Source organism: Lissotriton vulgaris, chromosome 2_1 (genome assembly GCF_964263255.1).
Source record: "Lissotriton vulgaris chromosome 2_1, aLisVul1.2, whole genome shotgun sequence".
In the NCBI taxonomy this organism is placed as follows: Eukaryota; Metazoa; Chordata; class Amphibia; order Caudata; family Salamandridae; genus Lissotriton; species Lissotriton vulgaris.
Genome location: NC_141687.1, coordinates 1,483,720,054 through 1,483,747,725, shown reverse-complemented (window position 1 = coordinate 1,483,747,725; position 27,672 = coordinate 1,483,720,054). Strand labels below are relative to the sequence as shown.

Genomic DNA, 27,672 nt, shown 5'->3' with positions numbered 1-27,672 from the left:
ATTCCCGGGAGTCTTTAAATATAATGGCAACCCCTCCACCTCTTTTCCCGCCATTCCTGTTAGAGCAGCACATTTTGAAACCAGGTGGAATTGCCAGGGCAACTGAGGAGACGTTATCCAAGTTCAGCCAGGTTTCTGTCGAGAACATGGCATCCCAAGCATTCTCTGCTAAGGCAAGCCACAAATCCTCAGTATGCTTGGCATAGACCTGCAATTGACTAGGCATGTTTTAATCGTGTCAGTATGTTTTCTCAGCCCACGAATAGCACCTTCCATATTCGTATTCCATGTGAGCCCAGTGTACTTCCCGAGTTCCCAGGAACAACCTGTGCAGGCACCAGGAGGGTCTTCATTCGCCACGTTTATGGCATGGGCCCTTGGGCAAGCCTTGCCTCTGTAAGACAGCAATTCGTCCCTAGACCAACAAAGGGTCTTAGGCTGTTCTTCGCCAGATGCCCAGTCTAGTGTAGCACAGTCTAAGGCTGCTGCCCTTTCATCAGAGAGCCAGTTCTTTGTGACACAGTCTCATTCTGCCCTTTTGATGCTTCACATATTAACCCTGCCCAGGGCCCCCTTGATGCCAGTCTGACAGCATGAATTGTGATGCATTTTACATTCGTAATTCAGAAAAACAAAAATGTGCTAAATTAGTCACCACATGTTGTTACTTGTGTGACTGTTTTAGCAAATGTATTGCTTGCAACTCAAATGTGAAATGCAAGTAATTATTATCCTGACAGTGGCAGCTGGTAAACTTTCCGATAGGCGAGCGTAAAGGCCTGCACATAATGATCGAGAGGAAGCCCAAAGTCTGAGAGGTGATATTCCACTCCTCGAAGAAATTCTAGAAAATATAGATGCCAATCAGTGCATTTATGGTCTCTTTTAAAAATAAATTAGCTATCACCCAAAGGATTGACAAATAGATTTAAGGAGGAACCATAAAAGTCAGTAGTGAGACAATTGTGCTCCTCGTGGTATTAGCTGCTGCTAACACTTTCTGCCTGAATTTATAGTGATAATCAACAACGGCTCACCTCAGAGTCTTTGAGAACATGCCGTGCTGCCAAGAGGGAGGTTTTAACATTTAAAAAAGCGAAAGTGAAAGAAAATGGACAAAAAAATACCAGTAATAACTTTATGTACCACTTCTTACCGCATGTCGGCTATTTCCAAATGCTCCGAATTTTACACGTATTACTGTTACGGTCTCTGTTTTTAATGTCACTTTATGACAACGTGGGCCTCAGCTGCTTGGGCAAAATGAAATTCAGAAAGTTGTCTATAAATGCTACCTGCTGCATACAACAGGTCAGTCTAGCAAGTAGATGCATTCATACTGAACCTAGGCAAATGTGCCTTTTCCAGTCTCTCACGTCTGCCCAGTCAAATTAGTTTAACTAAGTGTCGGAAAAATTTACTTTGTTTAAATCAATAAAAGCAAAAGTAATGGGACTCGCGACGACCTGAGGGGATGAGGGGGGAGGCGGGAGGGTTTGGAAACAAAATAAACATGTAAGTTAGGCTGGCTGTGTAGTAGATAATGGTTCCTGTTCCGTTCCAATCACCCAAAACACTCCCAAAAAGAAAAATCATACAGCTCCACCGAAGCTTTGCATGGAAGAGAATTGGCCACTTTTAGAGACCCGTCGCCCGCATGTTGTTTCTTCCACAGACCCTTCAGATTACTCAAACTGCTAGGGGACAGACAGACGCATACCTTCTCAGCTGCGCCGCATGCACGTTCAACAAAGAGTTTTAGAAGGACATACACAGAAACAGGCCACAAATATATATCAAATAAAAAAAAATAAACTCACCGTCCGGAGACTCTGTCTCGACTCCCGCCTTCCTCGTTTTCAAGTCCTGCAGCACGTCATCACAGGAAGGTGGCGCGGCAGGCAGCCTCCCTCCCCTCCACCGCCGCGTTTTTGATTGGTGCGGCCGGCTGCCCCAGGCTACGTCATTTTCTCTCTGTATGCTGCTGCAGCAGCATACAGAGAGAACAGGGGGAGTGAGTGTGTGGTGTTACGCGAGGGCAGGGGGGAGTGGTTTGGGGGAGTGGCTTTCCCACTGTAGTTAATACTGTCTGTTTGGGCAGCCTCAGGCTGCCCAAACAGTCAGTTTTAACAACAGTGGGCAAGCCACTCCCCCAAGCCACTCCCCCCTGCCCTCGAGTAACACACCGCCCACTCTGACTCTAAACCAGGAAGTTCTGCTTTCTCGGCGTGCGAGGAGGCAGAAACAAATCACAAATGGTAGTTATATTACGGCAATAACTACCATTTGTTTCTGCCCAAACGCCCCCATGGAGGAACCGCCACTGTATCCTGATGCTATCATGCACCAGGCAAAGGGCAGCTCAGAACAACAAAGCAAGCCAGGGGAGCCATGGCACTTGCCCCACTGCCCCATTAGCTTTGCTACTGCACTCAAGAATGTGGTATATGGACATTATGGCCAGGGCCGGTCTGGCCTTAGCAGGCCCCGGGCGTTATCCCGGTGGGCAGGAATATGGGAGCTGGTTACAAGCTGTCGGGCCAGTTTTGCAGTGCTGCTGCTATTTCGCACCCCTGTAACAAAACCGGCAGCAGCACTAGAGCGGAAGCAGTGCTACTTCTCACTAGCAAACACCCCCGTGTCGTCCCCCCGACCCACAGCCGGTTGGACAGAATTGCCAGTGCTGGTTTGTGTTCCCAGTCCGGCCCTGACTATGGCTCTGTGTTTGCAGTTATGTATGTCATCTCTCTAGAATGGAATGTCAGGTGGATGATGGGACAAAGGGGTTTTTCAGTGGTTATCTCATCAAGGTCGTTGTTCAATTGCACACCTTCTGTCTGTCTTTACATGTCTCACGTCCTCCCCGATGTTTGTTCTCTCGGTCTGGTGCAGTAGGGGCTATAGTTTTTCACTGAGAGAGATTGCAAATGAGTAATACCAAAGTGTATTTCATTTTGAAGTAATTATAAACTGCAGTATGCCTCCTAAAAATATATTGAGTGGAGAAGTTGTGGAGCTTTCATAAATTTTATTTAAATGTGTTGGAAGACAAAGAAAGCACAATTTGTTATTTATGTTCCCAGAAAACCCAAAGGAGAACTACTAACTCTGTGTAAATGTGTCTTTAAATTTTTCAACTCGTGACCTGTGATGCTTTTGCAATGTATAAACAGAAGTCAGCCCTGCAAGACTGAAAGCTGATGTTTATTCATCTAGCAGCATATACCATGTCTCTTCCGGTTCTCTGACACAACATCGATGTAATAAATATTGATGTACAAAATATAGACAACAATAATATTGACTCCTATACCTAAACAGGTAAGTACAGAAATATCAACGAAAAAATATTGATGTAAAAAATACAGCTGTATAAAATATCTACTTTAATATAAAATAAAATATTATGTATTAAATATATTAAATGTTAAATGTAATTTTAATAACATTAATGCAATATACATTTTAATAAAATATAAAAAATAAACCTAATAAAAAAGATAAACACAGAAACGTGATTATTTATACATATATATTTACTTTAACACAATTAATAAACTATTATTTTTAGCTTATGTTAAAAGTTTAAAATATTATAAAAAATAAAAGAATATATCAATGATTTAAAATATAAAAAAACTAAAATATATAATAAATTAAAACCTTAAACTACGAAAAAATATTTAAACTTACATTTCACAATGCAGTCAGTGCAACAGTAGGGAAAGTGTTGGATACTGGAGGGGTAAAAATAGCTATTCCCACTCCAGTGAGTGCAACAATAGGGAAGTGCTGAACAGCGGAGGGGTAAAAATTACTATTACCACTCCAGTGAGTGCAACATTAGGGAAATTGTTGGATAGCAGAGGGGTAAAATTACTATTCCAACCCCAGTGAGTACAACAGTAGGGAAAGTGTTGGATAGAGGAGGGGTAAAAACTACTATTCCCACTCCAGTGAGAGCAACAGTAGGGAACATGTTGGATAGCGGAAGGGAAAAAATAACTATTCCCACTCCAGTGAGTGCAACAGTAGGAAAAGTGTTGGATAGCCAAGGGGTAAAATGTACTATTCCCACTCTAGTGACTGCAACAGTAGGAAAGTGTTGGATAGCTGAGGGGTAAAACATTGTATTCCCACTCTGGTGACTGCAACAGTAGGGAAACTGTTGGATAGCAGAGGGGCAAAATGTACTATTCCCACTTCAGTGATTGCAAGAATAGGGAAAGTGCTGAACAGAGGAGGGGTAAAATTACTATTACCACTCCAGTGAGTGCAACAGTAGGGAAATTGTTGGATAGCAGAAGGGTAAAAATTACTATTCCAACTCCAGTTAGTGCAACAGTAGGGAAAGTGTTGGATAGAGGAGGGGTAAAAACTACTTTTCCCACTCCAGTGAGAGCAACAGTAGGGAAAGTGTTGGATAGTGGAAGGGCAAAAAATAACTATTCCTACTCCAGTAAGTGCAACAGTAGGAAAGTGTTGGATAGCTGAGGGAGAAAATTGAACTATTCCCACTCCAGTGACTGCAACAGTAGAGAAATTGTTGGATAGCAGAGGGGTAAAAATTACTATTCCAACCCCAGTGAGTACAACAGTAGGGAAAGTGTTGGATAGAGGAGGGGTAAAAACCACCATTCCCACTCCAGAGAGAGAAACAATAGGGAAAGTGTTGGATAGTGGAAGGGAAAAATAGCTATTCCCACTCCAGTGAGTGCAACAATAGGGAAAGTGCTGAACAGCGGAGGGGTATAAATTACTATTACCACTCCAGTGAGTGCAACATTAGGGAAATTGTTGGATAGCAGAGGGGTACAAATTACTATTCCAACCCCAGTGAGTACAACAGTAGGGAAAGTGTTGGATAGAGGAGGGGTAAAAACTACTATTCCCACTCCAGTGAGAACAACAGTAGAGAAAGTGTTGGATAGCGGAAGGGAAAAAATAACTATTCCCACTCCAGTGAGTAGGAAAAGTGGAAAAGTGTTGGATAGCCGAGGGGTAAAATGTACTATTCCCACTCCAGTAACTGCAACAGTAGGAAAGTGTTGGATAGCTGAGGGGTAAAAAATTGTATTCCCACTCCGGTGAGTGCAACAGTAGGGAAACTGTTGGATAGCAGAGGGGCAAAATTTACTATTCCCACTCCAGTGAGTGCAACAATAGGGAAAGTGCTGAACAACGGAGGGGTAAAAATTACTATTACCACTCCAGTGAGTGCAACAGTAGGGAAATTGTTGGATAGCAGTAGGGTAAAAATTACTATTCCACCCCCGGTTAGTGCAACAGTAGGGAAAGTGTTGGATAGAGGAGGGTAAAAACTACTTTTCATACTCCAGTGAGAGCAACAGTAGGGAATGTGTTGGATAGCGGAAGAGCAAAAATAACTATTCCTACTCCAGTAAGTGCGACAGTAGGGAAATTGTTGGATAGCAGAGGGGTAAAAATTACAATTCCAACTCCAGTGAGTGCAACAGTAGGGAAAGTGTTGGATAGAGGAGGGGTAAAAACTACTATTCCCACTCCAGTGAGAGCAACAGTAGGGAAAGTGTTGGATAGCGGAAAGGCAAAAATAACTTTTCCTACTCCAGAAAGTGCAACAGTAGGGAATGTGTTGGCTAGGGGAGGGTTACAAATTACTATTCCCACTCCAATGAGTGCAACAGTAGGGAAAGTGTTGGAGAGCGGAGAGGCAAAAATTACTATTCACACTTCAAAAGTTAAAATATATATATTAAAAATGAAGAAAAATTACAACAATAAAAAAAAAAATTGAAAAATTGAAAAAACATATATTAAATTTATAAAAATAAGATATATTATAATATTAATTGCATATAACAAATACCTACAAATATTATACAAAATAAATTATAAATAAATGTAAAAAAACGTATTCTTTTAAACTTGAAAATATTAACAAACAAAAACAATGTATGCTCTGTACGGGCCCCATATATCCACAGGATGTGAGGAGCTGGGCACTAAGGTTGCGTATTCCTCGCAGTTCACATTACAAAACGCTAAACTACGAAGCCATGCCTGTAGGGAAGGGACTTTCCTACTACCCCATAATAACGCCACCTCTCGTTTGGCCAACAAAAATCCAAGTGCAGCGAACTTTCTAACCTTCTTAAGGGAAATTAACCATATATCCCAACAGTGCAATCTCAGGAGTGGGAATCAGTGTCATGGAAAGCATGTCTCCCAGCGTGGCGTGCACCTGTACCCAGTAACATTGTATCTTTGGACAGGTCCAGGAGAGATGAGCAAAGTCAGCATATGGAGTAGAACATTTCTGACTGGTGGGGTCTAGCGGGATCTATCTTGTGGGACCATGCTGGGATGTGGTGCATCCTGTGGATAAATTTGAAATGTAGCAGCTTATGCCTACCATTCAGGGACACCTCCCTCATGACCTTGCAACATTGCTCCCATTGATCATCAGAGATGGGTCTACACAAATCACTTTCCCATGCTGTTCGAGTTTTAGCGTCACATTGTTTATACAATTTAGAAATCATGTGCGTGCCAGTTGGACTTTCTTTAATTAAGGACAGTGGCTGGGCTGGTTCAGGAGCAACCGGAAAAGAAGGTAAGGTGGCGCGCAACATGGAATGCATACGTCGCAGTACAAAGGCATCCATGAAGGAGCATTAGTGGAACCGCGCTTCCTCCGAGACTGAGAAAATGTGATTGTCGGGGAAAAGGTCACCCATCTTGTGAATTTGAAATTTCTACTAAAGTTTCATTTGTTATGGGAAATAGTGGAGGGTTCGGTAGCGGCAATGCCAGGTAATACAACAGGTCTAAACCCAACAGTCTTCGTAACCTCTCCCATGCTCAACAAGTGGTAGATACAGTCTGAATGTCCCAAGGGTCTCTTGGGATACCTTTAGGTAAAATGGTGGACAGCTTCTGTGGAAGTACCAACTCGGCCTCAGGCTTTAAATAGGGGATTAGTGTGTCCTGGTGGTACCAACCATAGGAATAACAACATTGCGCAGCCAAATAGTACAGATACATATCAGGAACCCCAAACCTGCCCCGCTCATACGGCAATGTCAGAGTCTGTCAGTTCACACGCGGCCTCTTGTCTCCCCATGCTAGTCGTAAAAGGAGTTGACGCAGCGGTAGAAAAAAGGCCTAGGGGAGAGGGATAGGAATATTGTTACAGAAATAAAGAAATCTTGGGAGAATCACCATTTTGATAATGGCCAATCTATCCGTCATTGACAAAGGCAGCTGCAACCACCTCTCCATCTGCGATGCCAGCAAACTAATTGCCTGGCCATAGTTTAGACTGATGATAGTGGCTGTGTCTAAATGCACATAAACTCCGAGATATTTAACTGCATCCCGACACCACTCAAGCGGGAATTCGCTTTCCCATGCCTTCGTACTGCTGGTTAACGGAAAAATCACGGATTTGTGCCAATTAACACTTAGACCAGAGAACCTGCCAAATCGGATAATTTCCCTGATAAGGGGTTCAAGGTTAAGCTGGGGCAGTCTAATGTATAAAATTGTATCATCGGCATACAGGGACACCAAAAGAGGTCCGGTACAAAACTGCAAGCCACGGTGTAAGTGTTTCTCTTGAAAATGCCGGACCAATGGGTCCATCGCTAAAATGAAAAGTAATGGGGACAGGGGGCAGCCCTGCCGAGTGCCGCGAGATAGATGAAAAGGCTCGGAGATAGTACCATTCAGGCGCAGTCTAGCTGAGGGTTCAGTGTATAACAGAGCGGTCGTAGATACAAAACACTCAGGCATTCCCATACGGCGCATCACAGACAGAAGAAAAGGCCACTCAAGGGAGTCGAACGTCTTCTCGGCGTCAAGGAGCACCGCAGTGGCCAGTGTATTAGGGTCTATTCTATGTAGCACTGTAAACAAGGTCCGTAAATTGAGCGAGGTGGACCTGTGGGGGACGAAACCAGACTGGGTCAGTGAAATAATGTATTCCATTAATAAAGACAATCGGATAGCGATCATTTCAGCCAGTATTTCATAATCAAGATTTAGCGGGTACTACGGTCGGTAGCTTAGGGTTCTTGCCTGGCTTTGGGAGAAGGATAATGACCGCCTCTCTGAACGTTGGCGAAAGGATACCCACTTCAAGAGCTTCCGCATACACCTCTATCAACCTCGGAACTAATCTATCTTTATATGCTTTGTAAAAATCTGCGGAGAACCAGTCGAGGCCAGGCACCGAGGAACCTCTAAGCGCATCAATCGCCTCCACTACGCTCTCCTGGGATATGGGGATGGCCAGGAAGTCTTGCATATGCCTCTCCAGACATACCCGCTCAATTTCCACGAGGTACTCCCCTTGTTCACGAAGGTCTACGGTGACTCTGGAGGTGTACAAAGTTTTAAAATGAGAGAGGAACGTATCGTATATGTCCGGAGTGGAATATAACACCTGGTCCTTCAGGCCTGTGATTTCAGTGATATAGACTTTGTTGTGTGACGGGTGGAGCGTGTGTGCCATAATCTTACCGGGCCGTTTGCCCTCCCCATATCTTCTGGCTACATGCTGCTTGCTGAGGTATAACAATTCTCGCTCAGCGGCCTCACGAAACTCCATCATCAAAGCTAAACGACGAGCCTCCCCAGCCTCCGACCCATTCACTAGGAGTTCCAAATCTAGGGCTGTGATTTCTATCTCAATGCGGCTTGAAGTGGATCGTAGAGCTCTCAGGACCCCTGCATTTTTAGCAATACAAACCCCCTGATATAGGCCTTAAAGCCCTCCCAAAGCACCTCCCAAGTATCCACCGACCCCGTGTTAATCTCAAAATAATCCTCAATAGCCTCCATCATTTCCTCAAGAAACACCTGATCTTGTAGTGCTTTCCCAGGGAAATGCCATTGCCTCTCATAACCCCCTAGGCCTAGGAAAGTTGAGTCTTAGCAGGACCGGAGAATGGTCCGAGAACGTACGTGGTAATGTATCTAACCTACCAAACCATCCAGCGGCTCCAGGGGAAACCAACCAATAGTCTATTCTAGTCCAGGTGTTGTGGAACACAGAATAGTGTGTGTATGATGCGAGGTGCGGGTGATGCATGCGTTCAATATCTATCAGGGAGAAGTGCCTACAGATGTCCTGCAGTGCGTGGCATAAGCGGAGTTTGGAGTCTGGCGAGGAGGAGGTGCTGTCCCTAGCAGGATCTAGCAATAAATAAAATCTCCTCCCATTATCAATAGGCAAGAATCCAAAGCCAGGAGGCGCACTTGCAACTCATGGTAGAATTCAGACGAGTCCACGTTAGGACCATATACACCCACCAGAGCAACATTGTGCCCCATCAAAGAGCCAGCACCTGTCAACAAGCGGCCCTCACCATCGGTCACCACCCTGTGCATTGAGAAAGGGACCCTTTTATGGATAAATATGGCAACCCCTCTCGCATAACTACGATAGTTGGAAAAATATCTGTGGGAACCCCAGCTCACCACCATAGGTGGCGCATCGGACTTGGACAAGTGGGTCACCTGCATGTAAACTAAGTCAATGTTGGACTTGCCGTCGTTTTCGTGTACTGTTCAATCCCCTGACATTGCAGGACATCAGAGAGAGCCCGGAAGGACCGGGCTGCCAGCCTAACTGTGCCATTTAATAAACATTACAACAATCGTGCAGCTTTTCAAACCAACCCAGCGCCATGTACCAGTAACCTGTGCAGCTATATCTGAAGATCCATGAAAAACCAGCAAATGTTCCCCCTCCCCCTCCCACCTCCCAGTCTCACCCCGTCTCCGGCGAGGCAGAACCCAACCCCATAAACCAAATGGCGATGCAATATGAACAGGCGTTGCAATACAGAAATCGCACTTACACACCGTAAACTTGGCATAATTAGCAAAGAGACCTCGGTATTCACCATGAGGCGCAGCAACGCCACGCCGGCCGGGCAATACTGAATACTGTAGTGACACTTGGAAAAAATCACAAATAAGGTAATAACACAGCAGAACCTAAAAGACAAGCACAATAATGAATCAACCAGTCCCAGGATTAGAGAAGAGTTCAATGCTGGCCTCCGACCCACTATGAGGAGGGGATGTCGCACGTGCAGTGGCTGCCGCTCCATTGTTGTTCTTCTTATATTCTTGACAAAACTCCTGTGCCTCAGTCGGGGTTTCAAAGATGAGGGATCTACCGTCCACATCCACCTTCAGTCTGGCCGGATATAGCATACCGTACCTAAGGGCCAGATTCTTTATGGTGGCTTTCACTCCATTGAATTTGCGTCTCGCATCTTGTACCACGACAGTGAAGTCTGGGAAAAATGATAGTCTACTCCCCTGCCACTGGACCTCCCCCCGCTCAAGGGCAGAACAAAGAGCTGTGTCCCTGTCCCTGAAGTTCATGAGTCTGGCAATGATGGGTCTCAGAGGCTGCCCTGGTTTAGGGCGAGGTCCCAACGATCTGTGTGCACATTCCACCACAAAACCCTGTGTGAATGATTTCCTGCCAAACAAATCCGTCAGTAGTTGCTCCACGAAGATGTCTTTGCGGACAGCGGTGGCAGTTTCTGGCACGCCAATGATACGGACGTTGTTCCGTCGACTACAGGCTTCTAAATCCTAATTCTTTATCGCCACTTCTTTCAGAATTCTTTCCACCCTCTATAGTTGTTTCTGCGATTGCACCGCTCCGTCCTCAATATCTGAGACCCTGGCCTCCACGACATCCAAACGCCGGTCATGCGCCTGGACCTTTGCACCCATATCAGCCAGTCTTTAATCCAACGCATCAAATCTGCCATCCCACGAAAGTGTGGATACACTGAAAGACACGTCCCTCAGGGCCGAGCCTCGCAACGCAGCCCTGCAGTGCAGGGGGCCTGCGTACCAAAAAATGGGTGCACACAGCAATATTGGCCACGAAGTAGGGCGGAGTTAGTGCCCCCAGGGATGGAGAGCCACAGGTGCGAGTAGATATGAAGCAGTTACAGCACAGCACCGGTCGGCCTGCCAAGAGATGCGTAAGGTTGAGGGAGTGCGCTGCTCGCCAAACAAGTACAACAGGTAGCGTAGATGGTGAGAACGTTGAGGCCAACCGTAATATAAAAGAATCAGTGCATGAGCGTCAGGTACCCTCTCGATGACATGGCCATACAACAGTAGGGGTCAGCCAGATGTTAAAACAGTGGGCCTCCTCCCCGCGGTGCGGCAGCTGCAGAGTCGAAGCAAATGATGATATCGCCCTGCTGCAGCCGCCAGATAATATGTGAGGCCAGGGTGAGCAGGGCCCAGCTCAGCTCAAATCTGCTTCCGGCTTCGGGGTATTAGCAACAGCCTGCCCGGGTCGACGTCTCACACAACTGCCAGGGCCTTTCTTAGAGGATGGAAGGGAGCCAGCACACCCTATCGGGCCCAGCACCTTCTTGGCCCCCACAACAAGAATCAGGTCCCCCTCTCTAGCCCGCCATACCCTCCACCGGAACACCGCGTGCCAAGGCCCAGCGCAACCTGGATCACGAGGCCGCTAAAGCCCTGCGACCGCTGCGCCCACAGCGGGACCCAACACGCAGCCCCAGCAGGGGGGTCGGGAGGAGGGCAACCAAGCAAGAGAGAGGGGGGGCCAAATCTGGCACCGGGCGCCTACCTGGGGCCTCCGGTCACCTCACGGATCCAGCGCAGCTCGTCTCGCGGCAGCTTCGCCCACCGGAAGGCCGCAGGGCCTGCGCTTGGGTCTCAGTAGCGCAGGTCTGGGGAAAGGCTCCTCCGCACCTCGGATCGGACTGTCGCTGGCATCAATCCGTTCCGCATCTCCTCCTGGGCATAATGAGAAGGCATCTGCTGAGCCTTGTGCAGCCTACATCGATGAAATCAGGCTAAAACAGTGCCCGGCCAGTGGGGCTTCAAGCACGGGTGGCCATCTTGGTCACCTGTGTGGCCACGCTCCCCTCAACGACACACACTTTAACACTATAATGTCCACAACACACACCTAAAGTAAACTATAAAAGAATAAAACACAATTGAAACTTATTTTTAAATTAAAAACGATTATTATTATCAAATGATAAAGTAATTAAAATCTATTTAATACCCACCCTTTACCCCTTTAAAAGTAAAAACACACAAAAAATAAACAATTAACCCAAATAAATATCAAATAATTAACAACTATATATTAATTAAACACAAATTACTTCCTGTCCAATACCCCTATGAACACCACAACACACATCTAAAATTAATTACACAATTACCATAATACATTTTTTATTAATTTAACTAATCTCAATTATCAAATAATTATTAATAAAAAATAACTAAACTACTTAAAGCCCTTCACCTCTATAAACCCCAAAACATACACTTAAAATTAATTACACAATTACCATAATTGATTAACAATTAATTATAATTAATCAACAACCATTAATTCAATAATTAAAAAGAAATTAATTCCCACCCTTTACACCTATAAACACCAAAATATACACCTAAAATTAATTACACAATTACCATAAATAATTAATAAAAACTTAACAACCAATTAATAATTCATCAATTAAAAATAAAATACTTCCCACGCTTTACACCTATAAACCCCAAAGCACACACCTAAAATGAATTACACAATTACCACAATAAATTTCAAATTAAATAAATATTATTAATTAACAATGTAATTAATAATACAATACATTTAACACCATAACATCTCAATCAAACAAATATTAATAAATAAAAAATAATCAATTAATTTAATATAATTACATTTCTTCCCACTCTAATCCCCTATAAACCCACAATCCGCTACAAAACAAAAAATGCAAAATTAAAATTAAAAATAATTTATAACTACTAAAAATGTAACACATATATTAAAAATACAAACAATTCTTATACAAAAAATACATCACATACATTTAAAACATATACTAATATACACAAAACGAATTAAACAAGCATTTGCAATGCAATAGGTCTCGCATTAGGAAAGTTTGAGCTATTTTTTTATGTGTTGGTTTTGAAAATGGATAAATTAATAGCATTGTTATTTACAATGCCAATAGCTTATACTTTCGCAAATGTGACACCTATTGCATTTGTAATGCAATATGTGTATTGTTGAGAGTGGGAGAGCGTGACAGTGGGAGAGTCAGTGAGTGGATGGGTGGGAGAGTCAGTGAGTGGGTGGGTGGGAGAGTCAGTGAGTGGGTGGGAGAGTTAGTGAGTGGGTGGGAGAGTTATTGAGTGGGTGGGAGAGTCAGTGAGTGGGTGGGAGAGTCAGTGAGTGGGTGGGAGAGTCAGTGGGTGGGTGGGAGAGTGAGTGGGTGGGAGGGATAGTGAGTGGGAGGGAGAGTGAGTGTGAGGTAGAGTGAGTGGGAGGGAGAGTCAGTGAATGGGAGGGAGAGTCAGTGAGTGGGTTGGAGAGTCAGTGCATGGGTGGGAGAGTCAGTGCGTGGGTGGGAGTGTTAGTGCGTGGGTGGGAGAGTCAGTGAGCTGGTGAGAGAGTCAGTGAGCCGGTGGGAGAGTCAGTGAGTGGGTGGGAGAGTCAGTGAGTGGGTGGGAGAGTCAGTGAGTGGGTGGGAGAGTCAGTTCTTCATTTCCTCCGAGGGACTCCTCATCAGTGTCATCCGCAGATAAGCATCTCTGTGGCTCGGCTCTCAGCAGTGCCACATATAACTGCCCTGTAGGGCACGTGCCAGATAGGACCCTAGCGCGGTTGTTAGCCCCTTCAGAATTAGCACCCTCAGCTGCCTGTCAGCCAGCTAACAAGGAACGCGAAACCTGGTTATTTTTGCTGCTTTCAAAGTTTTGGCGCGCAGTGGGAGTTTGCTAATCCGCGGGGACGTCCTGAGGTCCCGTCGCCTCTGGAGGGCAGCGAGAGGTTAGGAGGAGCGAAATCCTTAATAAACAAAGTGTTTGTCCACCCTGGCGCTTATCCTGTCGGCCCAGCACTGTTTTCGAATGAAATGTATAAACCTCTGTTGCGCACTCTCTGCTGCACCGTGTCCTTTGGCAATATTAAAAGGTTTTTCTCAGCTACTGTAAAACAATAAGCTGATAATTGGGGCATTAGGACACGGTAGGAAGCACCCGCAGCTGCGCTCGAGACTGCGCCTGGAGTCAGCGTGTGCAGAGGGGCACATCTTCCTCCGCTGAGCTGGCCTACCGCTGCTATCTGGGGAACAAGAAGCCCCTCCCCCTTCCAGAACTCTCTCAGGTGAGCCAGGGTCTCGAATGTGAATTTGTTTATCTCCGGGTCCCAGGGCTGACGCACGGAGCTGTTGACATCCTATGTTTGATGGTCTGGAGGGTCCAATGCACTGAAGGGGGTTTGAGTCCTCACGGGAGGCCAGGAATAATAAATACACAGTCTGTAAAAATCGCCAGGATATCAAGTCTCCATTTCGAAATGCATATAACTTAATTAAAAAATGCATTTACATATTAAAGTACGTTGGGCCCGCATAGCAAATTTAATTTTTCTGCATGGTACACAGATTTTCCATCTTTTTCTGAAAACAATTTTTTGCTGCTATTAGGAGTTTGAGCCCGGTGACACTGCTAAATCCGTGTCACAGTGTGTGCGCGCTCTGGCCTTTGCAAGTATGCATTTATTGTTTGATTAATTAAAATCAGTTACAATCACTTAAGACATGATAATAATAAGAACAATATAATTTAAAAGAACCGTGACTCCGATCCGGAAATTAATGTATATTCAACATTGCTGTAAACAGGCAATAGATTTTGCAAGAGATTCAACCCACAGACAGTATTTGTATAATAAAAAAAGTGCAATATATCTATTAGACAACAAAAGATGCCTTCTGCATTGTGCGAGCAAACAATCTCAATAGTACCTAAAAACAGAGTCATAGCCGACAGTATATCATTTAATAACTCATCTCACAAGAGCTACTCAGGCGACCCACAAGAGACGCTCGAGCGGGTCCTGTCCCCCTGGTCCCCCCTACCCCTACTGAAGCTCCATGTTTGACCCGGTGAGAGAGGTACACCTGGTGATACTTAGACTAGTGATACCTACGTGCTGCCATAAGCCCCGGAAAACCTAATTCCTAGCCCCATCCCCTGACTTGTACCACCAGTTAGTTTATTGAAACGGATTTCTTCTGATTTGACACAAGAACAGCAGGGGCACACTAATAAAACCCAAGAACCAAGCAGACCACTCACTATAAGACCTAAGCAGCCATTAAGAACACATATTGTGCGCGCTGGACGGACAATGCACACCTGGACAATTAGTCACCTTATTATTGATACTATATAATGGCAATGTAACACACTAAAAGTTAAACAATCGCAAATGATGTTGTAAAGTGTCTGAATATGAAAAATCTAATAAAATGGTTTACAAAACAAACCAAGGCATAACTTACAGCGGAGTTAGTAAATTGAATGTAATTGTGGTGCAAGCCAACCCTTTAAAAAAAATAAGCGTGAAATGGCCAACGTCTTTAACAAGATTGAAGGCATTTTCCTATTTAAGTGAAACTTGATGAAGAAATACAAATCGGTGCCGCCGCGCTGCCCGCGGCGACCCGGAAGCTCTTGGCCGGCCGGCCAATCCGCTCGCGGCCGACCGGAAGTCCCGCCTCCCGAGGTCCGTGAACAGGCATGCCGGCGCATGGAGCGCCCTGCCGGTCCGAGGTAGCCCGGGTCCCCAGGAGGGGGCCGGGGAGAAGGAGGAGTGTGGCGCCTGTTGCGGGGCTCCTCTGACCTGAGGGAGCCCCGATTCAGAAGAGGAGAGGAGAGGAGACGAGACGCGGAGCGCGAGAGGAGCCCCGCCGGAAGAGCGCAGTCGGTGAGTGGGGCCCAGGGCTGATGTGAAGTGCGTGCGTGCCTGTGTGTATGCCTGGGGGGGGCGGGGGAGGGGGGGGGGGGAGTGTGTGCGCGCGTGTGTGCGCGAGGGAATGTGTGTGCGCATGCGTGACTGTGTGTGATTGAGAGAGAATGCGAGGTAGGGGATAGTGTGCCTGTATGTGTGCCGTATGCCTGCGTGTGCATGCGCGTGCCTGTGTGTGTGTGTGCGTGCGTGCGTGCATGCAGAGGGGTGGGGGCTGCCTGTGTCTGTGTGTGAGCAAGGGATTTGCACCGCGCATGCGCAGCTACCAGACGCTCGCTCCCGAGGTGAAATCCGACCTCGTCAAAGCGCGCGTCTGGTAGCTGTCCACTCTCCTAAATATCGGCAACATAAGTTGTCGAGCTGATGCATTCATGCTTCGCATGAATGCCACATCAGCTCGACCTAAAAATCAATATTTTTAACAACTACATTTTTGCAAACGATATTAAACACTTCGATATTTTTAAAATCGATATTACTTTCCTTAATTCGATATTCTTGACCACAATATTCTTGCTGTCGTTTTTTCTGTACCATGATATTTCTAACTCGATATTTGTGCAACTTCATATTTTAAACTCGATATTCTGTCTGCACCCTGTCTCTACCACTGAATCAAAAGGCAAACATGCAAGCTCCCATAAGATGATAGTTAAGAGTCCCAGACAGTACAATGTGCACTGGGCATGGTGAACAGTCATGTGCATTAGATCCAAGAAGTATAACTTTTACTTCTTAGACATGTCCATATTGGACAGATGTTACCAGTGTCTCAATAGAATTTGTTGATTTCTGCCCACTTCCCTCATACCATCTTCATGGCCCACTCAGGCTTTGTCAAAGCCCTTCAAGATCAAGAATACTAGAGCTGGCCTGATATAGGTTCCTGCTTAAATGAAATGAACAATATCTATGCAAAAAAGAGACATGCTGATATAAATCACTCTTTTCCTCTAATGACTGTTAATTTAAAGAAAACAGTTTTGAATTATTGAAAATATCAGCCATTCAAATTGTCACGCACTTCGAGTTCGGTTAACACAATTAACTAATATTCCTGCACCGCCCTAAGCACCAGGGATTTAGTGGTGGCCAACACACTGAAGTGGTGGTGAGGCGGCTGGAGGGGGCACATGGTAGCATGTGGGGGGGAGAGAGGTCTAAAAATCTTGGTCCAATCATTGGTTCTTTCCAGATTGGACTACTGTAACTCTCTCCTTGCTGGCCTCCACAAATCCCACCGTTCCCCTCTAAAATCCATCTCACCCATACTGTTGTCTCTTCGCTGGCTTCCTATCAAAGCCAGGTCAATTTACAAGACTGCCTGTATCACCCACAAAGCCCAGCACATCTCCACACCACGCTATCTGGCTAATAAACTCAAAATCTTAGGAGGCTCTTGACCTTCACGCAATGCGGAACACTTACTGCTCGAACCTCCTTCCTTCAAAAGGGAAAGATTTATGACTCAATCCTTCTCTGGTAATGTGACCAGAATCTGGAACTCACTTCCTCCATCCCTCCGAACCACCACCTCTTTCCGTACCTTCAAAATAGATTTTAAGACTATCCTCCTCCAAAGACACTTCCTGGAATAACTCAACCTATTTCTTGACCATTAATAACATCTAGCACTCACATGAGGACAACTGTGTAAATATGTATTTTACTCCTGTTTCAACCTAAAGCTGTCACCTTTCATATTTTTACAATATATTATGCAACCTGTTAGCGTTGTAAGTACATATATGTAACTTTTTAGTGATGGAGCAGGATTTCGCAAAAAGAAACCTGCTCGGATTGGCACCCCCATAATACATACTAATAGTGTATGTTAAAAGACTAATATACACATCACATGAACATGAGGGAAACAGCTTTGTGCATGTGTGCACTAATGAAAACTAATGCATGAAAGAACTAAGTCGTATTCACATTGGCGTTTTGAAAGAAACAAGAAATAATGCATGATTAAGCAGCATCTTGCATTTTGCGTTAAATGATTAAGTCATGCTCCTTTTGCTTTAAGCTTTGATAGAAAAACATATAACAGGGGATAGTGCAAAGGTGGGAGGTAAACAGTGAAAATTACATTTCTGTGTAATTAATGAATGTTTATGTTCCATTTGCCATAGTGAGTTGAAATGGGCCTCCGTTACTCTTAAGTTGTCTGGTTAGAGGAGGGACTGGAGAAATTAGTAAAATAGACCTGTCAAAGGCAGACAGAAGCTCTTAGCACAGCAGAAGAGGCGCAGAGGTTTAAGGTCGATATGCTGTTCATCTGCCAAGGATGTCACTGACCATGGGACTAAAGACTCCTTCCGCGGACATTGCTAAAAAAAACTATGTGCGAAAATGTTGAATTGTATCATGTATTAAATAGTGTGGCGATTCAAATATGATGTAATGAGAAGGGAAGTAAAACAATAGTCTATAGTAGTCATGAATGGGAACCTGATATTGTGACCCACCACCTCCAAAATCCATCAATCAACTGTCGTATTTTGCTAAATGTTTCAACTTATGTGGGACGGACATGTAGGTTTTAGGGTATGTTAGACCTGGAATCATTGGCGTGAGTCTCCCCTCCATTTTTGACGGATTGCCTCCTCTGTTTTGATATGTTTTTGCTGGTTATATGCTTTGGGCACTGTGCCACTGCTATTCAGTGCCACAGTGCAAGTGCTCCCTATATTAAATTGATGTACTAATTGGTGATTCCATGTTTGGGTTATTTGATTTACCTGTCAGCCCCTAATACAGTGTACCATGTGTGCCCAGAGCTTGTGAATCAAATGCTGCTGGTGGGCTTGCAGCACTGGTTGTGCCACCCACAGAAGCAGCTAGTAAAATGTGTCTCAGGACTGCCATTGAAAGGCCTGTGTGCAGTCTAGTACTGCCATGTCGACTTGGCAAGTGCACCCACTTGCCAGTCCCAAACCTTCCCTTTGCTTCATGTTAGACACCCCTATGGTCGGCCCAAGGGCAGGGTGCATTGTAAGTATAAGGTAGAACATGCTCTGATGTGTGTAGCATGTCCTAATAGTGAATTACAGCCCTTTTCGTTTTTCACTATTGAAGGCTACCTGTTCTCCATACGATAGAATGGGAAGTTAGATTATTACATTTTTATAATACTAACTGACTCAGGGAAAATGGTAGAAAGTCGAATTTAGTATGCATGAACTCAGAAAGATGAAATGCATCTTTTAGTAAAGTTGGTTTTAATATTCTGTTTTTGAAAATACCACTTTTAGAAAGTAGGTATTTTCTTGCCTAACTGTCCAGGCATGTCTCTGCTAGGTTGTGTATTCCTTGTCTGGATGTTTGAGTGACAGGGCTGGGGGATTCCAGGAGACAGGCTGGCGCAGCCCAGTGGTGGATAGAGAGATCTGCATCTAGATGTGAGGGAGGAGTTGCACCTGGGACCTGAATAGAGCTGGGCTTTCCCTCTACAATGCTGGCTCCACCTCCTGTGGCTTGTCTGGTGTCTCTGCCCTGCACTGTGAAAGGAAAGAAGGAAATTTGTCCACAAAGTGCTCCAGAGCTGTATCTTCCCTCCCCGGTGCCGGCTCCACCTCCTGTGGGGCGGCTGATATCTCTGCCCTGCACAGTGAAAGGAAGGAGAGAGTCATGTAAACAAAGTGCTCAGGAACTGGTTTGGACTAGGCAGAGGCCTCTCTGCCTTCATGAACAAACGATTTTGGGGTATAAATATTGGGACCCTGATCCCAAGAGATTAGATCACTTATGGAACAAGAAACCTTTTGCTAAGGAGAAGAACCAAGGAAGCTGCATGAGTTTTACTGCCCCTCTGCCAGTGTGCTGTTTGTTGGGTTGGCCTGCAGTGGTTGCTTCATTGCCAAGGAAAGGAGAAGGAACTTTTTACGGACTTTCATTATCTACAGAATATTTTCCAAGGGCTTGAACTGTGCTTGCCTCCTACTGAAGTCTCAGGGACAAAAGACTTCACCTCCAGCTCCCCTATGAATTTCCTTGCTGGGAATTCTATCTACAGACATTTTTGTGTCGCTGGGACCTGGAAGCGCGACGCATCGAGAGGAAGCGTGTCGCTGTCGCAGCTGAAATCGTCACAACCCCGAAGAAGCGAGCCTTCGCCGCATCTCCCTGGAAGCGTGTGTTCATCGAAGCTGCCTGCTATCGCATCACCGGAGGAACGTGACGCCATTAAGAGAGTTGCCATCGCATCACCAGAGAAGCGTGTCGCAGGGCCTGTGGTTGCTCCAAAGTACAGAGTCATCGCAAGGCTGCCAGGGCGCCTACGCATCATCATCGCAGCGTCATCACATCGTCGCATCAAGGGCGCCATCTTCTCGCATTGCAACTGGATAATCGCATTAAGGCGCCATCTTGCGCAGCGCAACGGGCCCGCAGGCCGAGAATCTATGCATCACCTCTGCACCGGTAAGGATCACAACGCATCCCCTACTCTGTGCAAGCATTGAGGCACGACGCATTATTTCCCCTGGAACACGGAACCGACACATCTCCTCTTTTACGAGCCTTTCGTTCACTTTGCGTTACGCATCCAGGTACTTTGTTGAGAACTTTGTTGCATTTATCATCAACTTGAACTAAGTAACTTCGATCATCTTTAAAGCAATCTTAAGTGTAGTATTGTGGATTGTTGTCGTTTGTGATCTTGTGTTAAATCTATATAAAGAATACTTATTTTTATAAAACCTGTGTTGTGTCCTTCTGTAGTGTTTCCACTGTATTACTGTGTATATTCACAAATGCTTAACACACTGCCTCTGAGATAAGCCTGTCTGCTAGTGTCAAGCTACCAAGGGGGTGAGCAGGGGTTATTAAGGAGTGTAATCCCCTTATCCTGACTTAAAAGTAAGGGTCGAGACCCCCAGATCTAACAGGGTATAACTGGGGTGCCTTTGGGGTTGTGGTTTAGGTTGTCTTACGAGGAGAGAGAAGATAGGGGTTAGGTGTAGCTGTCCATCGGGGTTGCAGAGAGGCCTAGCTGTTCCAGTGCTGTCCTGTTCTTGTCCTTGGAAACTTTGTTCCCTGACTCTATGACAGGGGACCCCCACCACTTCCTTGGCCAGGGGGATGGTATTCTACAGATCCTTTGGGTTTGTATTATTATTCTAACTCGTACATTGCATAATCATTTTGCAAATGTACTTGTCTCTAAACCTAATGTCTCTTCACCTATCCACTCCGTCATGAGTATAATGTTTTGTATGATAAAAGTTGCTGAAACTGTTGTCTCTTAATCTATCCACTACTTCAGGTGCAAATTATTAATTGAATGATGAGTTTGTCACTATTTGCATTTGCTGATGTTTTTTCTCTCCCTCTTGTGAATTCCATGGTTTGCATTTGTGACGATATGCATTAAGCCTTTTTTCTAAATAATTTTTTCGATAAAACGTTATTAACTTTACAGAGAGTCTGTGATTACTTAGCTGACTGAATAGTTAGTTAGATAGTATTATCATTACCATCAACTATTCAACTAATTTGTCCATCGACCAAGAAGAAGGAAAGTTGATGTACAAGTTAGAAATATATTTGGAGATGTCAACATGAATCTGTAAAGGGAACTGAAATTTGAAGTCATTACAAACATTGACCCGCAGCGCATCAGGGATTTGGGTGAATGTGTATGGGCCATTGTTCTGTGATGTTATCGAGTATTGATCCCTGATCAATTATGGTGAGCGCTGGATCATTAGCGTGATCTGCCTATCTGTACCTGTAACTGTATATATGTAATTTGTTAGCGTGTTTAATCTATCTTGTGTACCTTTTGAAATTTCCCTGCCACTCATTTCGGGTCAACTTTGAAATTATGTATTTAACTCCTGTTCCAACCTAACGCTGACACCTTTTATATTTTTTTACAAAATAAATATGCAACTTGTTAGCGTTGTAACTACATATGTAACCTTTTCGTTTTTCAGCCAGTCTTATGTACCTGTAACTGTATATATGTAACTTGCTTGTCGTGTTTAGTCTATCTTGTGTACCTTTTGTAACGTACCTGGTTCTTTAGTAAAGCACTCTGACACCTTTGAGTAAAGTGCGCGCTCTATAAAACTGCATTAAATAAAAATAAAGTAAATAAAACAGTGGTCTTAATCGGATAACAGTACTCTCTCCATATGTCAACGTCATCTAACATTGGTATTTACGTTCTGGCCACTATCAAAACAGACGTTTTCGGATGGAGGGTAAGACTAAGACAGAGAAAAAGGACTGCCCACTGCCCTACAAAAATCTAGCACTGAATCGGGGACGCTGTCTGAAAATAAAATACTGTCACATTTTTCAATTTCTAGCGGGAACCTAACCAAAGAATACCTAAAAAATAAATCTTTTTTTTAAATCTAGACGGATGCAGCTACTAAATTATAACACTGAAAATATAATTTTCTTATACCACACTCAAAATGTATTGATACAGTAGTTTGATTAGTGAGTATCGAGAATGCGCAAGTAACTATTTTGACAAAATCATCGAGGACGTATTAGAATAAATTCGGCTACAGTTGTATAGAAGATAATGTCTACATAGTTTCAAGATGGCGGACATCCAGTTGCGGTTGCAGCCAACGTGATCGGCTCGATTTATTTCTTCTATGTTCGTAGCTCAATGATGTCCAGCGGCCAGGGCACTAAGGTTCACTTCCGGTTCACCCACATGTGCACACCCCGTTCGAGGAAGGATGGCGGACCTTCAGATGAAGTTACTCCGTAGGAGGATCACAAAGCGGAGTGAGAAGCTGAAGCAGAGAAATTTAGCTTTGCGAAGGAAGCAGGAAGTTGAAGGTAAGGAAAAGCTTGACATTTGAACGGCGGCGGCGTTATTTGGGAGATAGGTGCCAAAGATAAGTCGTGGAATGTGGGAGATTATATAGGGATATCGGATGCATCCGAGATGGGCGATAAGAAGTGTGTCATGAGCTTTAACATTTAAGGAGAGGCATTAAATGTGGTAGGTCGAAGAAGAGTCCGGCGTATTTGTAGGTGGCTGGAATAGAGATGGCAACAGAGCTGTTAGAGCCCAAGCAGGAGCCGATCAAGTAAAAGAAAATCATCACATGAAATCAGAAAAAGTATTTGTGTTTCTTGTTGTACCCGGTCTCACTCGCCTCACTTTTGAAAACCGATCGTCGCCCACCACTCTCTCTTCGAGACACCCAACTGTGCCAGGAAGTCCAGGCATTGTGTGCTATACAGAAAACTGTGATGTAACTCGATCTGTGCAATTTTTTGAGTATCGTGTACATGCAAGTTTGCAGTTGTCTCCTATAACAGTATAGAGTTAGCGCACCAGTCAGGGTATTTATTTGCAACCCACCATTCAGATAGCACTCGTTCGCTGATGTGCTAGCTTCTCGGCAGAGGCACCCCCCACATGGTCGCACCGCCCGAATCCCAATAAATTCAGACCACACCAGTTTATTTTATGGAAGAATTAAGGCCGCAGTTTATTAGGCATTTATCACTTACAAGCGATCCCTTACAAGCCATTATTTCTGTTTTGGCGACCGTGCGTTCTTACACAACCAGCTCTGCACTGTGCCCTACATTCAGTGCGGCTCTCTTTTCCAAAGTGACTTGTCCCTGTCCTTAACCACCAATGCCTCTGCACTGTGCCCTACATTCAGTGCAGCTATCCTTGCCCAGGCAACCCCCCTCCCTGGGACACACCTTTTCCTTTCTCTCCGGGCAAGCTTCTGCTTCCGGCCCGACCGGGTAACCTTTTACCTCCGGTTTCCACACACTCCTTGGGTAAGCGTCTGCTTTAACCCAACCGGATGGTCCCTTTTGCATCCGGTGTCCAATCACTCCCGGGTAACCAGCCGGTTCCCACCCGGCCGGGTGACCTTTTCACTTCCGGGGCCCACACATTCCCTTCCGGGTTGGCGTTTGTCCCCGCCTGCGTTGCGCCATTAATTGTTTACTTCCGGTTCACCTGAACACAGGGAGCTCGGGGAGCTTGCCAGTGACCCCCTGGGTCCCGCCTGCCCCATTTGTAGTCTGAGCCCTCTGCGCCACCTGCTTTTTGTATTCTTCTTGGATCGCTTTGTAAGTACCGCCATGCCTCGCCGGTAGCTATCGCTGCCTGCGAGGCCCCCCCCCATGCCTTAACTGCGGCCCCATTCTTGCAAACTACCAACAGCCCCTTGCATACAACCCTGCTAGCATATTTCGTAGCAGGACATCCGTCCCAGTGTCAGAAAGGTACACCCCATCCGCTCTGTAATACTGCGGCTGCCGCAAGTTAATCAGAGTGTGCCTGATAATCCCTAAGCCTGCCCCCTTTAGAATTTTGACCATCAAGCTATTTAGCCTCTTCCTTGACAACTCCATGCCATTTTGGGAGCGCGCACCAGCCCATACCATTCTAGGAATGATCTCGGACCATACCATTTCCGTTGAGCCCATGCACTTGGCTAAATTGGTGAGATCCTTCTTTAATGTGTGAAGCAGGTCACCCCGCCCCATCTCTGGAAGATCATTTCCCCCTAGATGAATTACTAAAATACTCGGATCCTTCGCGCAATTCCTCAATGACACCCCACAATTCTCTCCAGCGCAAGTCCTCTTTTCCGAACCATTGCACCCTTGTCCGTTGAAATGGGAATGTAGCATTCCACCCAAGGCAGTGAGCTCTGTTAGCCGCCCTGGACACGTATGAGTGTCCGATGACCCACACTGTTTTGTATTCTGTGAATTAGAACAGAAGCACGGAAATGTTCAGTACACGTCACCCATCATCCTTTTATTATACGTAAAGCTTGCTGTACAGAATGTATATCAGATCCCCCAATTGAATAGCCGCAACACATGTCTTTTCCTTATCTGTCTGCTGTTGGGCGAATGTACACCTTAAACCTGTCCGATTCCCATCTGCCTATCTGTTTTATTCCTTCCGCTGACATGCCCTCCTGGAAGGCTGTGGTGGCTGCCCCAATGCGAAATGAATGTGTAGTGTAGTGACACCTTTGGAGCCCGGATATTTGCACCGTTGCTGCTAACACCCTTTTAAACTGATAAAGTGTTAACGGAGTCCCGTCCCTGTGAGTGAGGAGGTAGCTGTTCCTGTCAGCACCTTCCCGCTCCTGCAAGTACCCTGTTAAAAGCGTCACTGGGCAATATGAGCTGTGCCCCTCCATCCTGTTCAGTGTGATGCACTGTCCCCTTCCCCCCTGATCTGTCTTAGATTGTCGCACCAGAAGGGACACCTGGTGTGTGCCTATGGATATGTCCTTCACTAACAGGGCCCTGTTGCTTTTGTCCCCTTTCGCCCTGGCTATTAGTTCACTAATGCGAAAGGCCCCAAAAAAGGCCAGAGAAAATGTTAGTTTGAACAACTTACTCTCAGACTCCGAGTAACACACCCTAGGGATGTTGTCCATTAAAATTTTTAGTGTGTTAAAATCAATCGGGGACCTGCTGTCCTGCTTCTTGCCTTCCTTTTTGGCCCATCCTTTCAATGCTGCCCTAAGCACAAAACCCTTAGTCGGATCCTCCAAACCCCTTATCTTTGAATAGTATGCTATTGCTGCGAGGTGCTCCCCCACCCATGACCTGGATTTTCCGGCCCCCTTGGCCCACACCACGAACTTTTTGACCCGTGTCCCCAGTTGCTGCACATTGTCCGGAAGCATGGAAACCTCCGGCGTCATGTTTTGGAAAGTGTCCACACAGCGCCGATACCTTTGTCTTGTTCCCACCGCTAAAGCCTCTTCAGCCATATTCTGTAGTTCCTGTTCTAATGCATTATTCTCCAGTAATCCTCTTTGAAGGGAGTCATTTCTTGCTGCGCCTCTGGCCATTCTGTACGGAATCTTTCCCACTGCAAGCGAGAAAGAGCATCAGCTGCCTTGTTCTGAAAACCTGGCACATGCTTAGCTGTTATCTGAATATTATACTGGAGACATTTGCTCACTAACTGCCTTAATAAGCCCAATATTACGTGACATGACGCCGCCTGATTATTAATTGCATGGCCGGCTGCCATGTTGTCTGACCTGATGACCAAATTCTTGTTAGCCAAGGTGTCTGACCATAATGACAATGCCACTACAATGGGAAAGAGTTCTAACGCTGTGATATTGTTGGTGAAGCCACATCGTCGCCAGGCAGTTGGCCACCTTTTGGCACACCACGCAGACCCCAATGGGGAGTGGGGGGGCCGAACCAAGGGGCATGAAAGCTTGATAGTCTTTCCTACAGACAATCCAACATCTTTGAGATAATGGTTCTTTTGCTCAGAACTAGTAAGTAAGGACAAATCTAATGTGGAAATTCCTCCTTGGACTCCAAAAGGAAGTTCAGGGACAGTGTAGTCCTTTACTCGTGGAACATACAGCAGGGAGAGGGGCACACTTTTAGACAGTCAATACTTGCCACTTGTTAAGAGTCCTAAGTTTGAGTTTTATGTGGGCACACAGAAGGACATGGGTTAGTGCCAATCGTCCTTCAAGTGGAGGTCTGAGATGAGCACAGACAGGTGAACAGTCTTGTGCCTTCAAGGGGAAGTTGGGAGTGCACATACTCTGGTTCAGTGCCAGTCCTTCCTTAAGGGTGTAATCTGCAATGTAACCGAAGAAGAGCCGGGCTATTGCCACTGTCCTCGAGGCTGAGACCTTGTGGGCATACTCATGGTGAGGGTCCCATGCCTGAGCGTCCTCAAGTGCAAAGCTTGGTGGGGTGAGAGAAGCAAGTATGCAGCCAGTGACAATGGGCCTAGCTTCAGTGTCTACGCTCAAAAGGACCGTTCCAGTAGTAATCCAGCTACGAGCACTGTTAATTCAATAGGCATGCACAGTTGTGACTGACATAAGTGTCACAGGTGTGATGTTGTTCTTCACCTGTTATTTCTACTCTTGTTTCTTTAATCTGTGGAATACTTGGGTCATATGATTCCATTTTCTAATTCTGTATTCTGGAATGTTTAGTCTTGTTTGAGTCAGTTGACTCTGAGCTTTTGTGGCAGAGGTTTAATAAATCCTACGCTGAAATCTACATGTTTCCAGTTTGATTATTTCTACGAAAGAAGACGCCACATAAATTGTCGACGATTGAAAAAAGACTTTTTATCTCAACACAAAAGAAGAATCTGAGCTGAGTATCTTCTAAATGCCTCTCCTCCAGAGGCTGATAAAATATAAGTGAAGCGTTGTCTTCCCTGCGGCAGAAAATGAGAATATAACTCCACGATCATTGGAGTTAATGGTGAGGAGTATGGTTGGAGGATTGTGTCTTTATTTGATAAAATCGGGAGGATTTTAGTAAAAGAGAAGAAAAAAGAACTTTAGCGCGAGCGAAATTGGACGTTGGGAGCACGCGTAATCCTGCGTGTCACTGACATTTATTTATTTCTCATCTGCTTGTCCATGACGAGACGCGCATTGTGATGTTTGCTCTGCTTTGCGTTCCAAGGACAATCTCTTCTCTGCATTTCAAGTAAATGAGCTTGCGTTCCAGTGACGATTCTGTCATTGTGACGGAGCCTTGTGATTGAAGAGCACGACTGGAAGGAAACGCTTTTAAGATCATCTTCACATAAAGAAATATCAGTTTCGATCTGAATTTGGGAATAGTTTAAAGAAAAATTTTATTTGAAAATGCAAAACGTTACACAACCAGCATTTTTCCTAACGAGTCCTGGTGAACCTAATGTTAAGTGGAAAAAATGGAAGAAAAGTTTGGCAAATTATGCAAGCAAGAGTTTGTGGCACAAATTTAAGTGCAGAGCGTAAACATTCTTTACTTTTGCACTGTTTGGGTGGAGAGGGTCAAGAAGTTTAGAACATCTACCTGAACTC

The 27,672-nt window shown here is 45.1% G+C and overlaps 1 protein-coding gene across 1 annotated transcript in view; it reads left to right on the top strand.

The window, feature by feature from the left end:
• The first annotated feature begins 22,044 nt into the window (after positions 1–22,044).
• DDX18 (DEAD-box helicase 18) overlaps positions 22,045–27,672 on the top strand; it is a 111,065-nt gene continuing 105,437 nt past the window's right edge. The window contains exon 1 of the mRNA XM_086957359.1: positions 22,045–22,660. Coding sequence (XP_086813485.1) covers positions 22,558–22,660 — 103 coding nt within the window. The 5' untranslated portion in view covers positions 22,045–22,557. The remainder of the gene's footprint in view (positions 22,661–27,672) is intronic.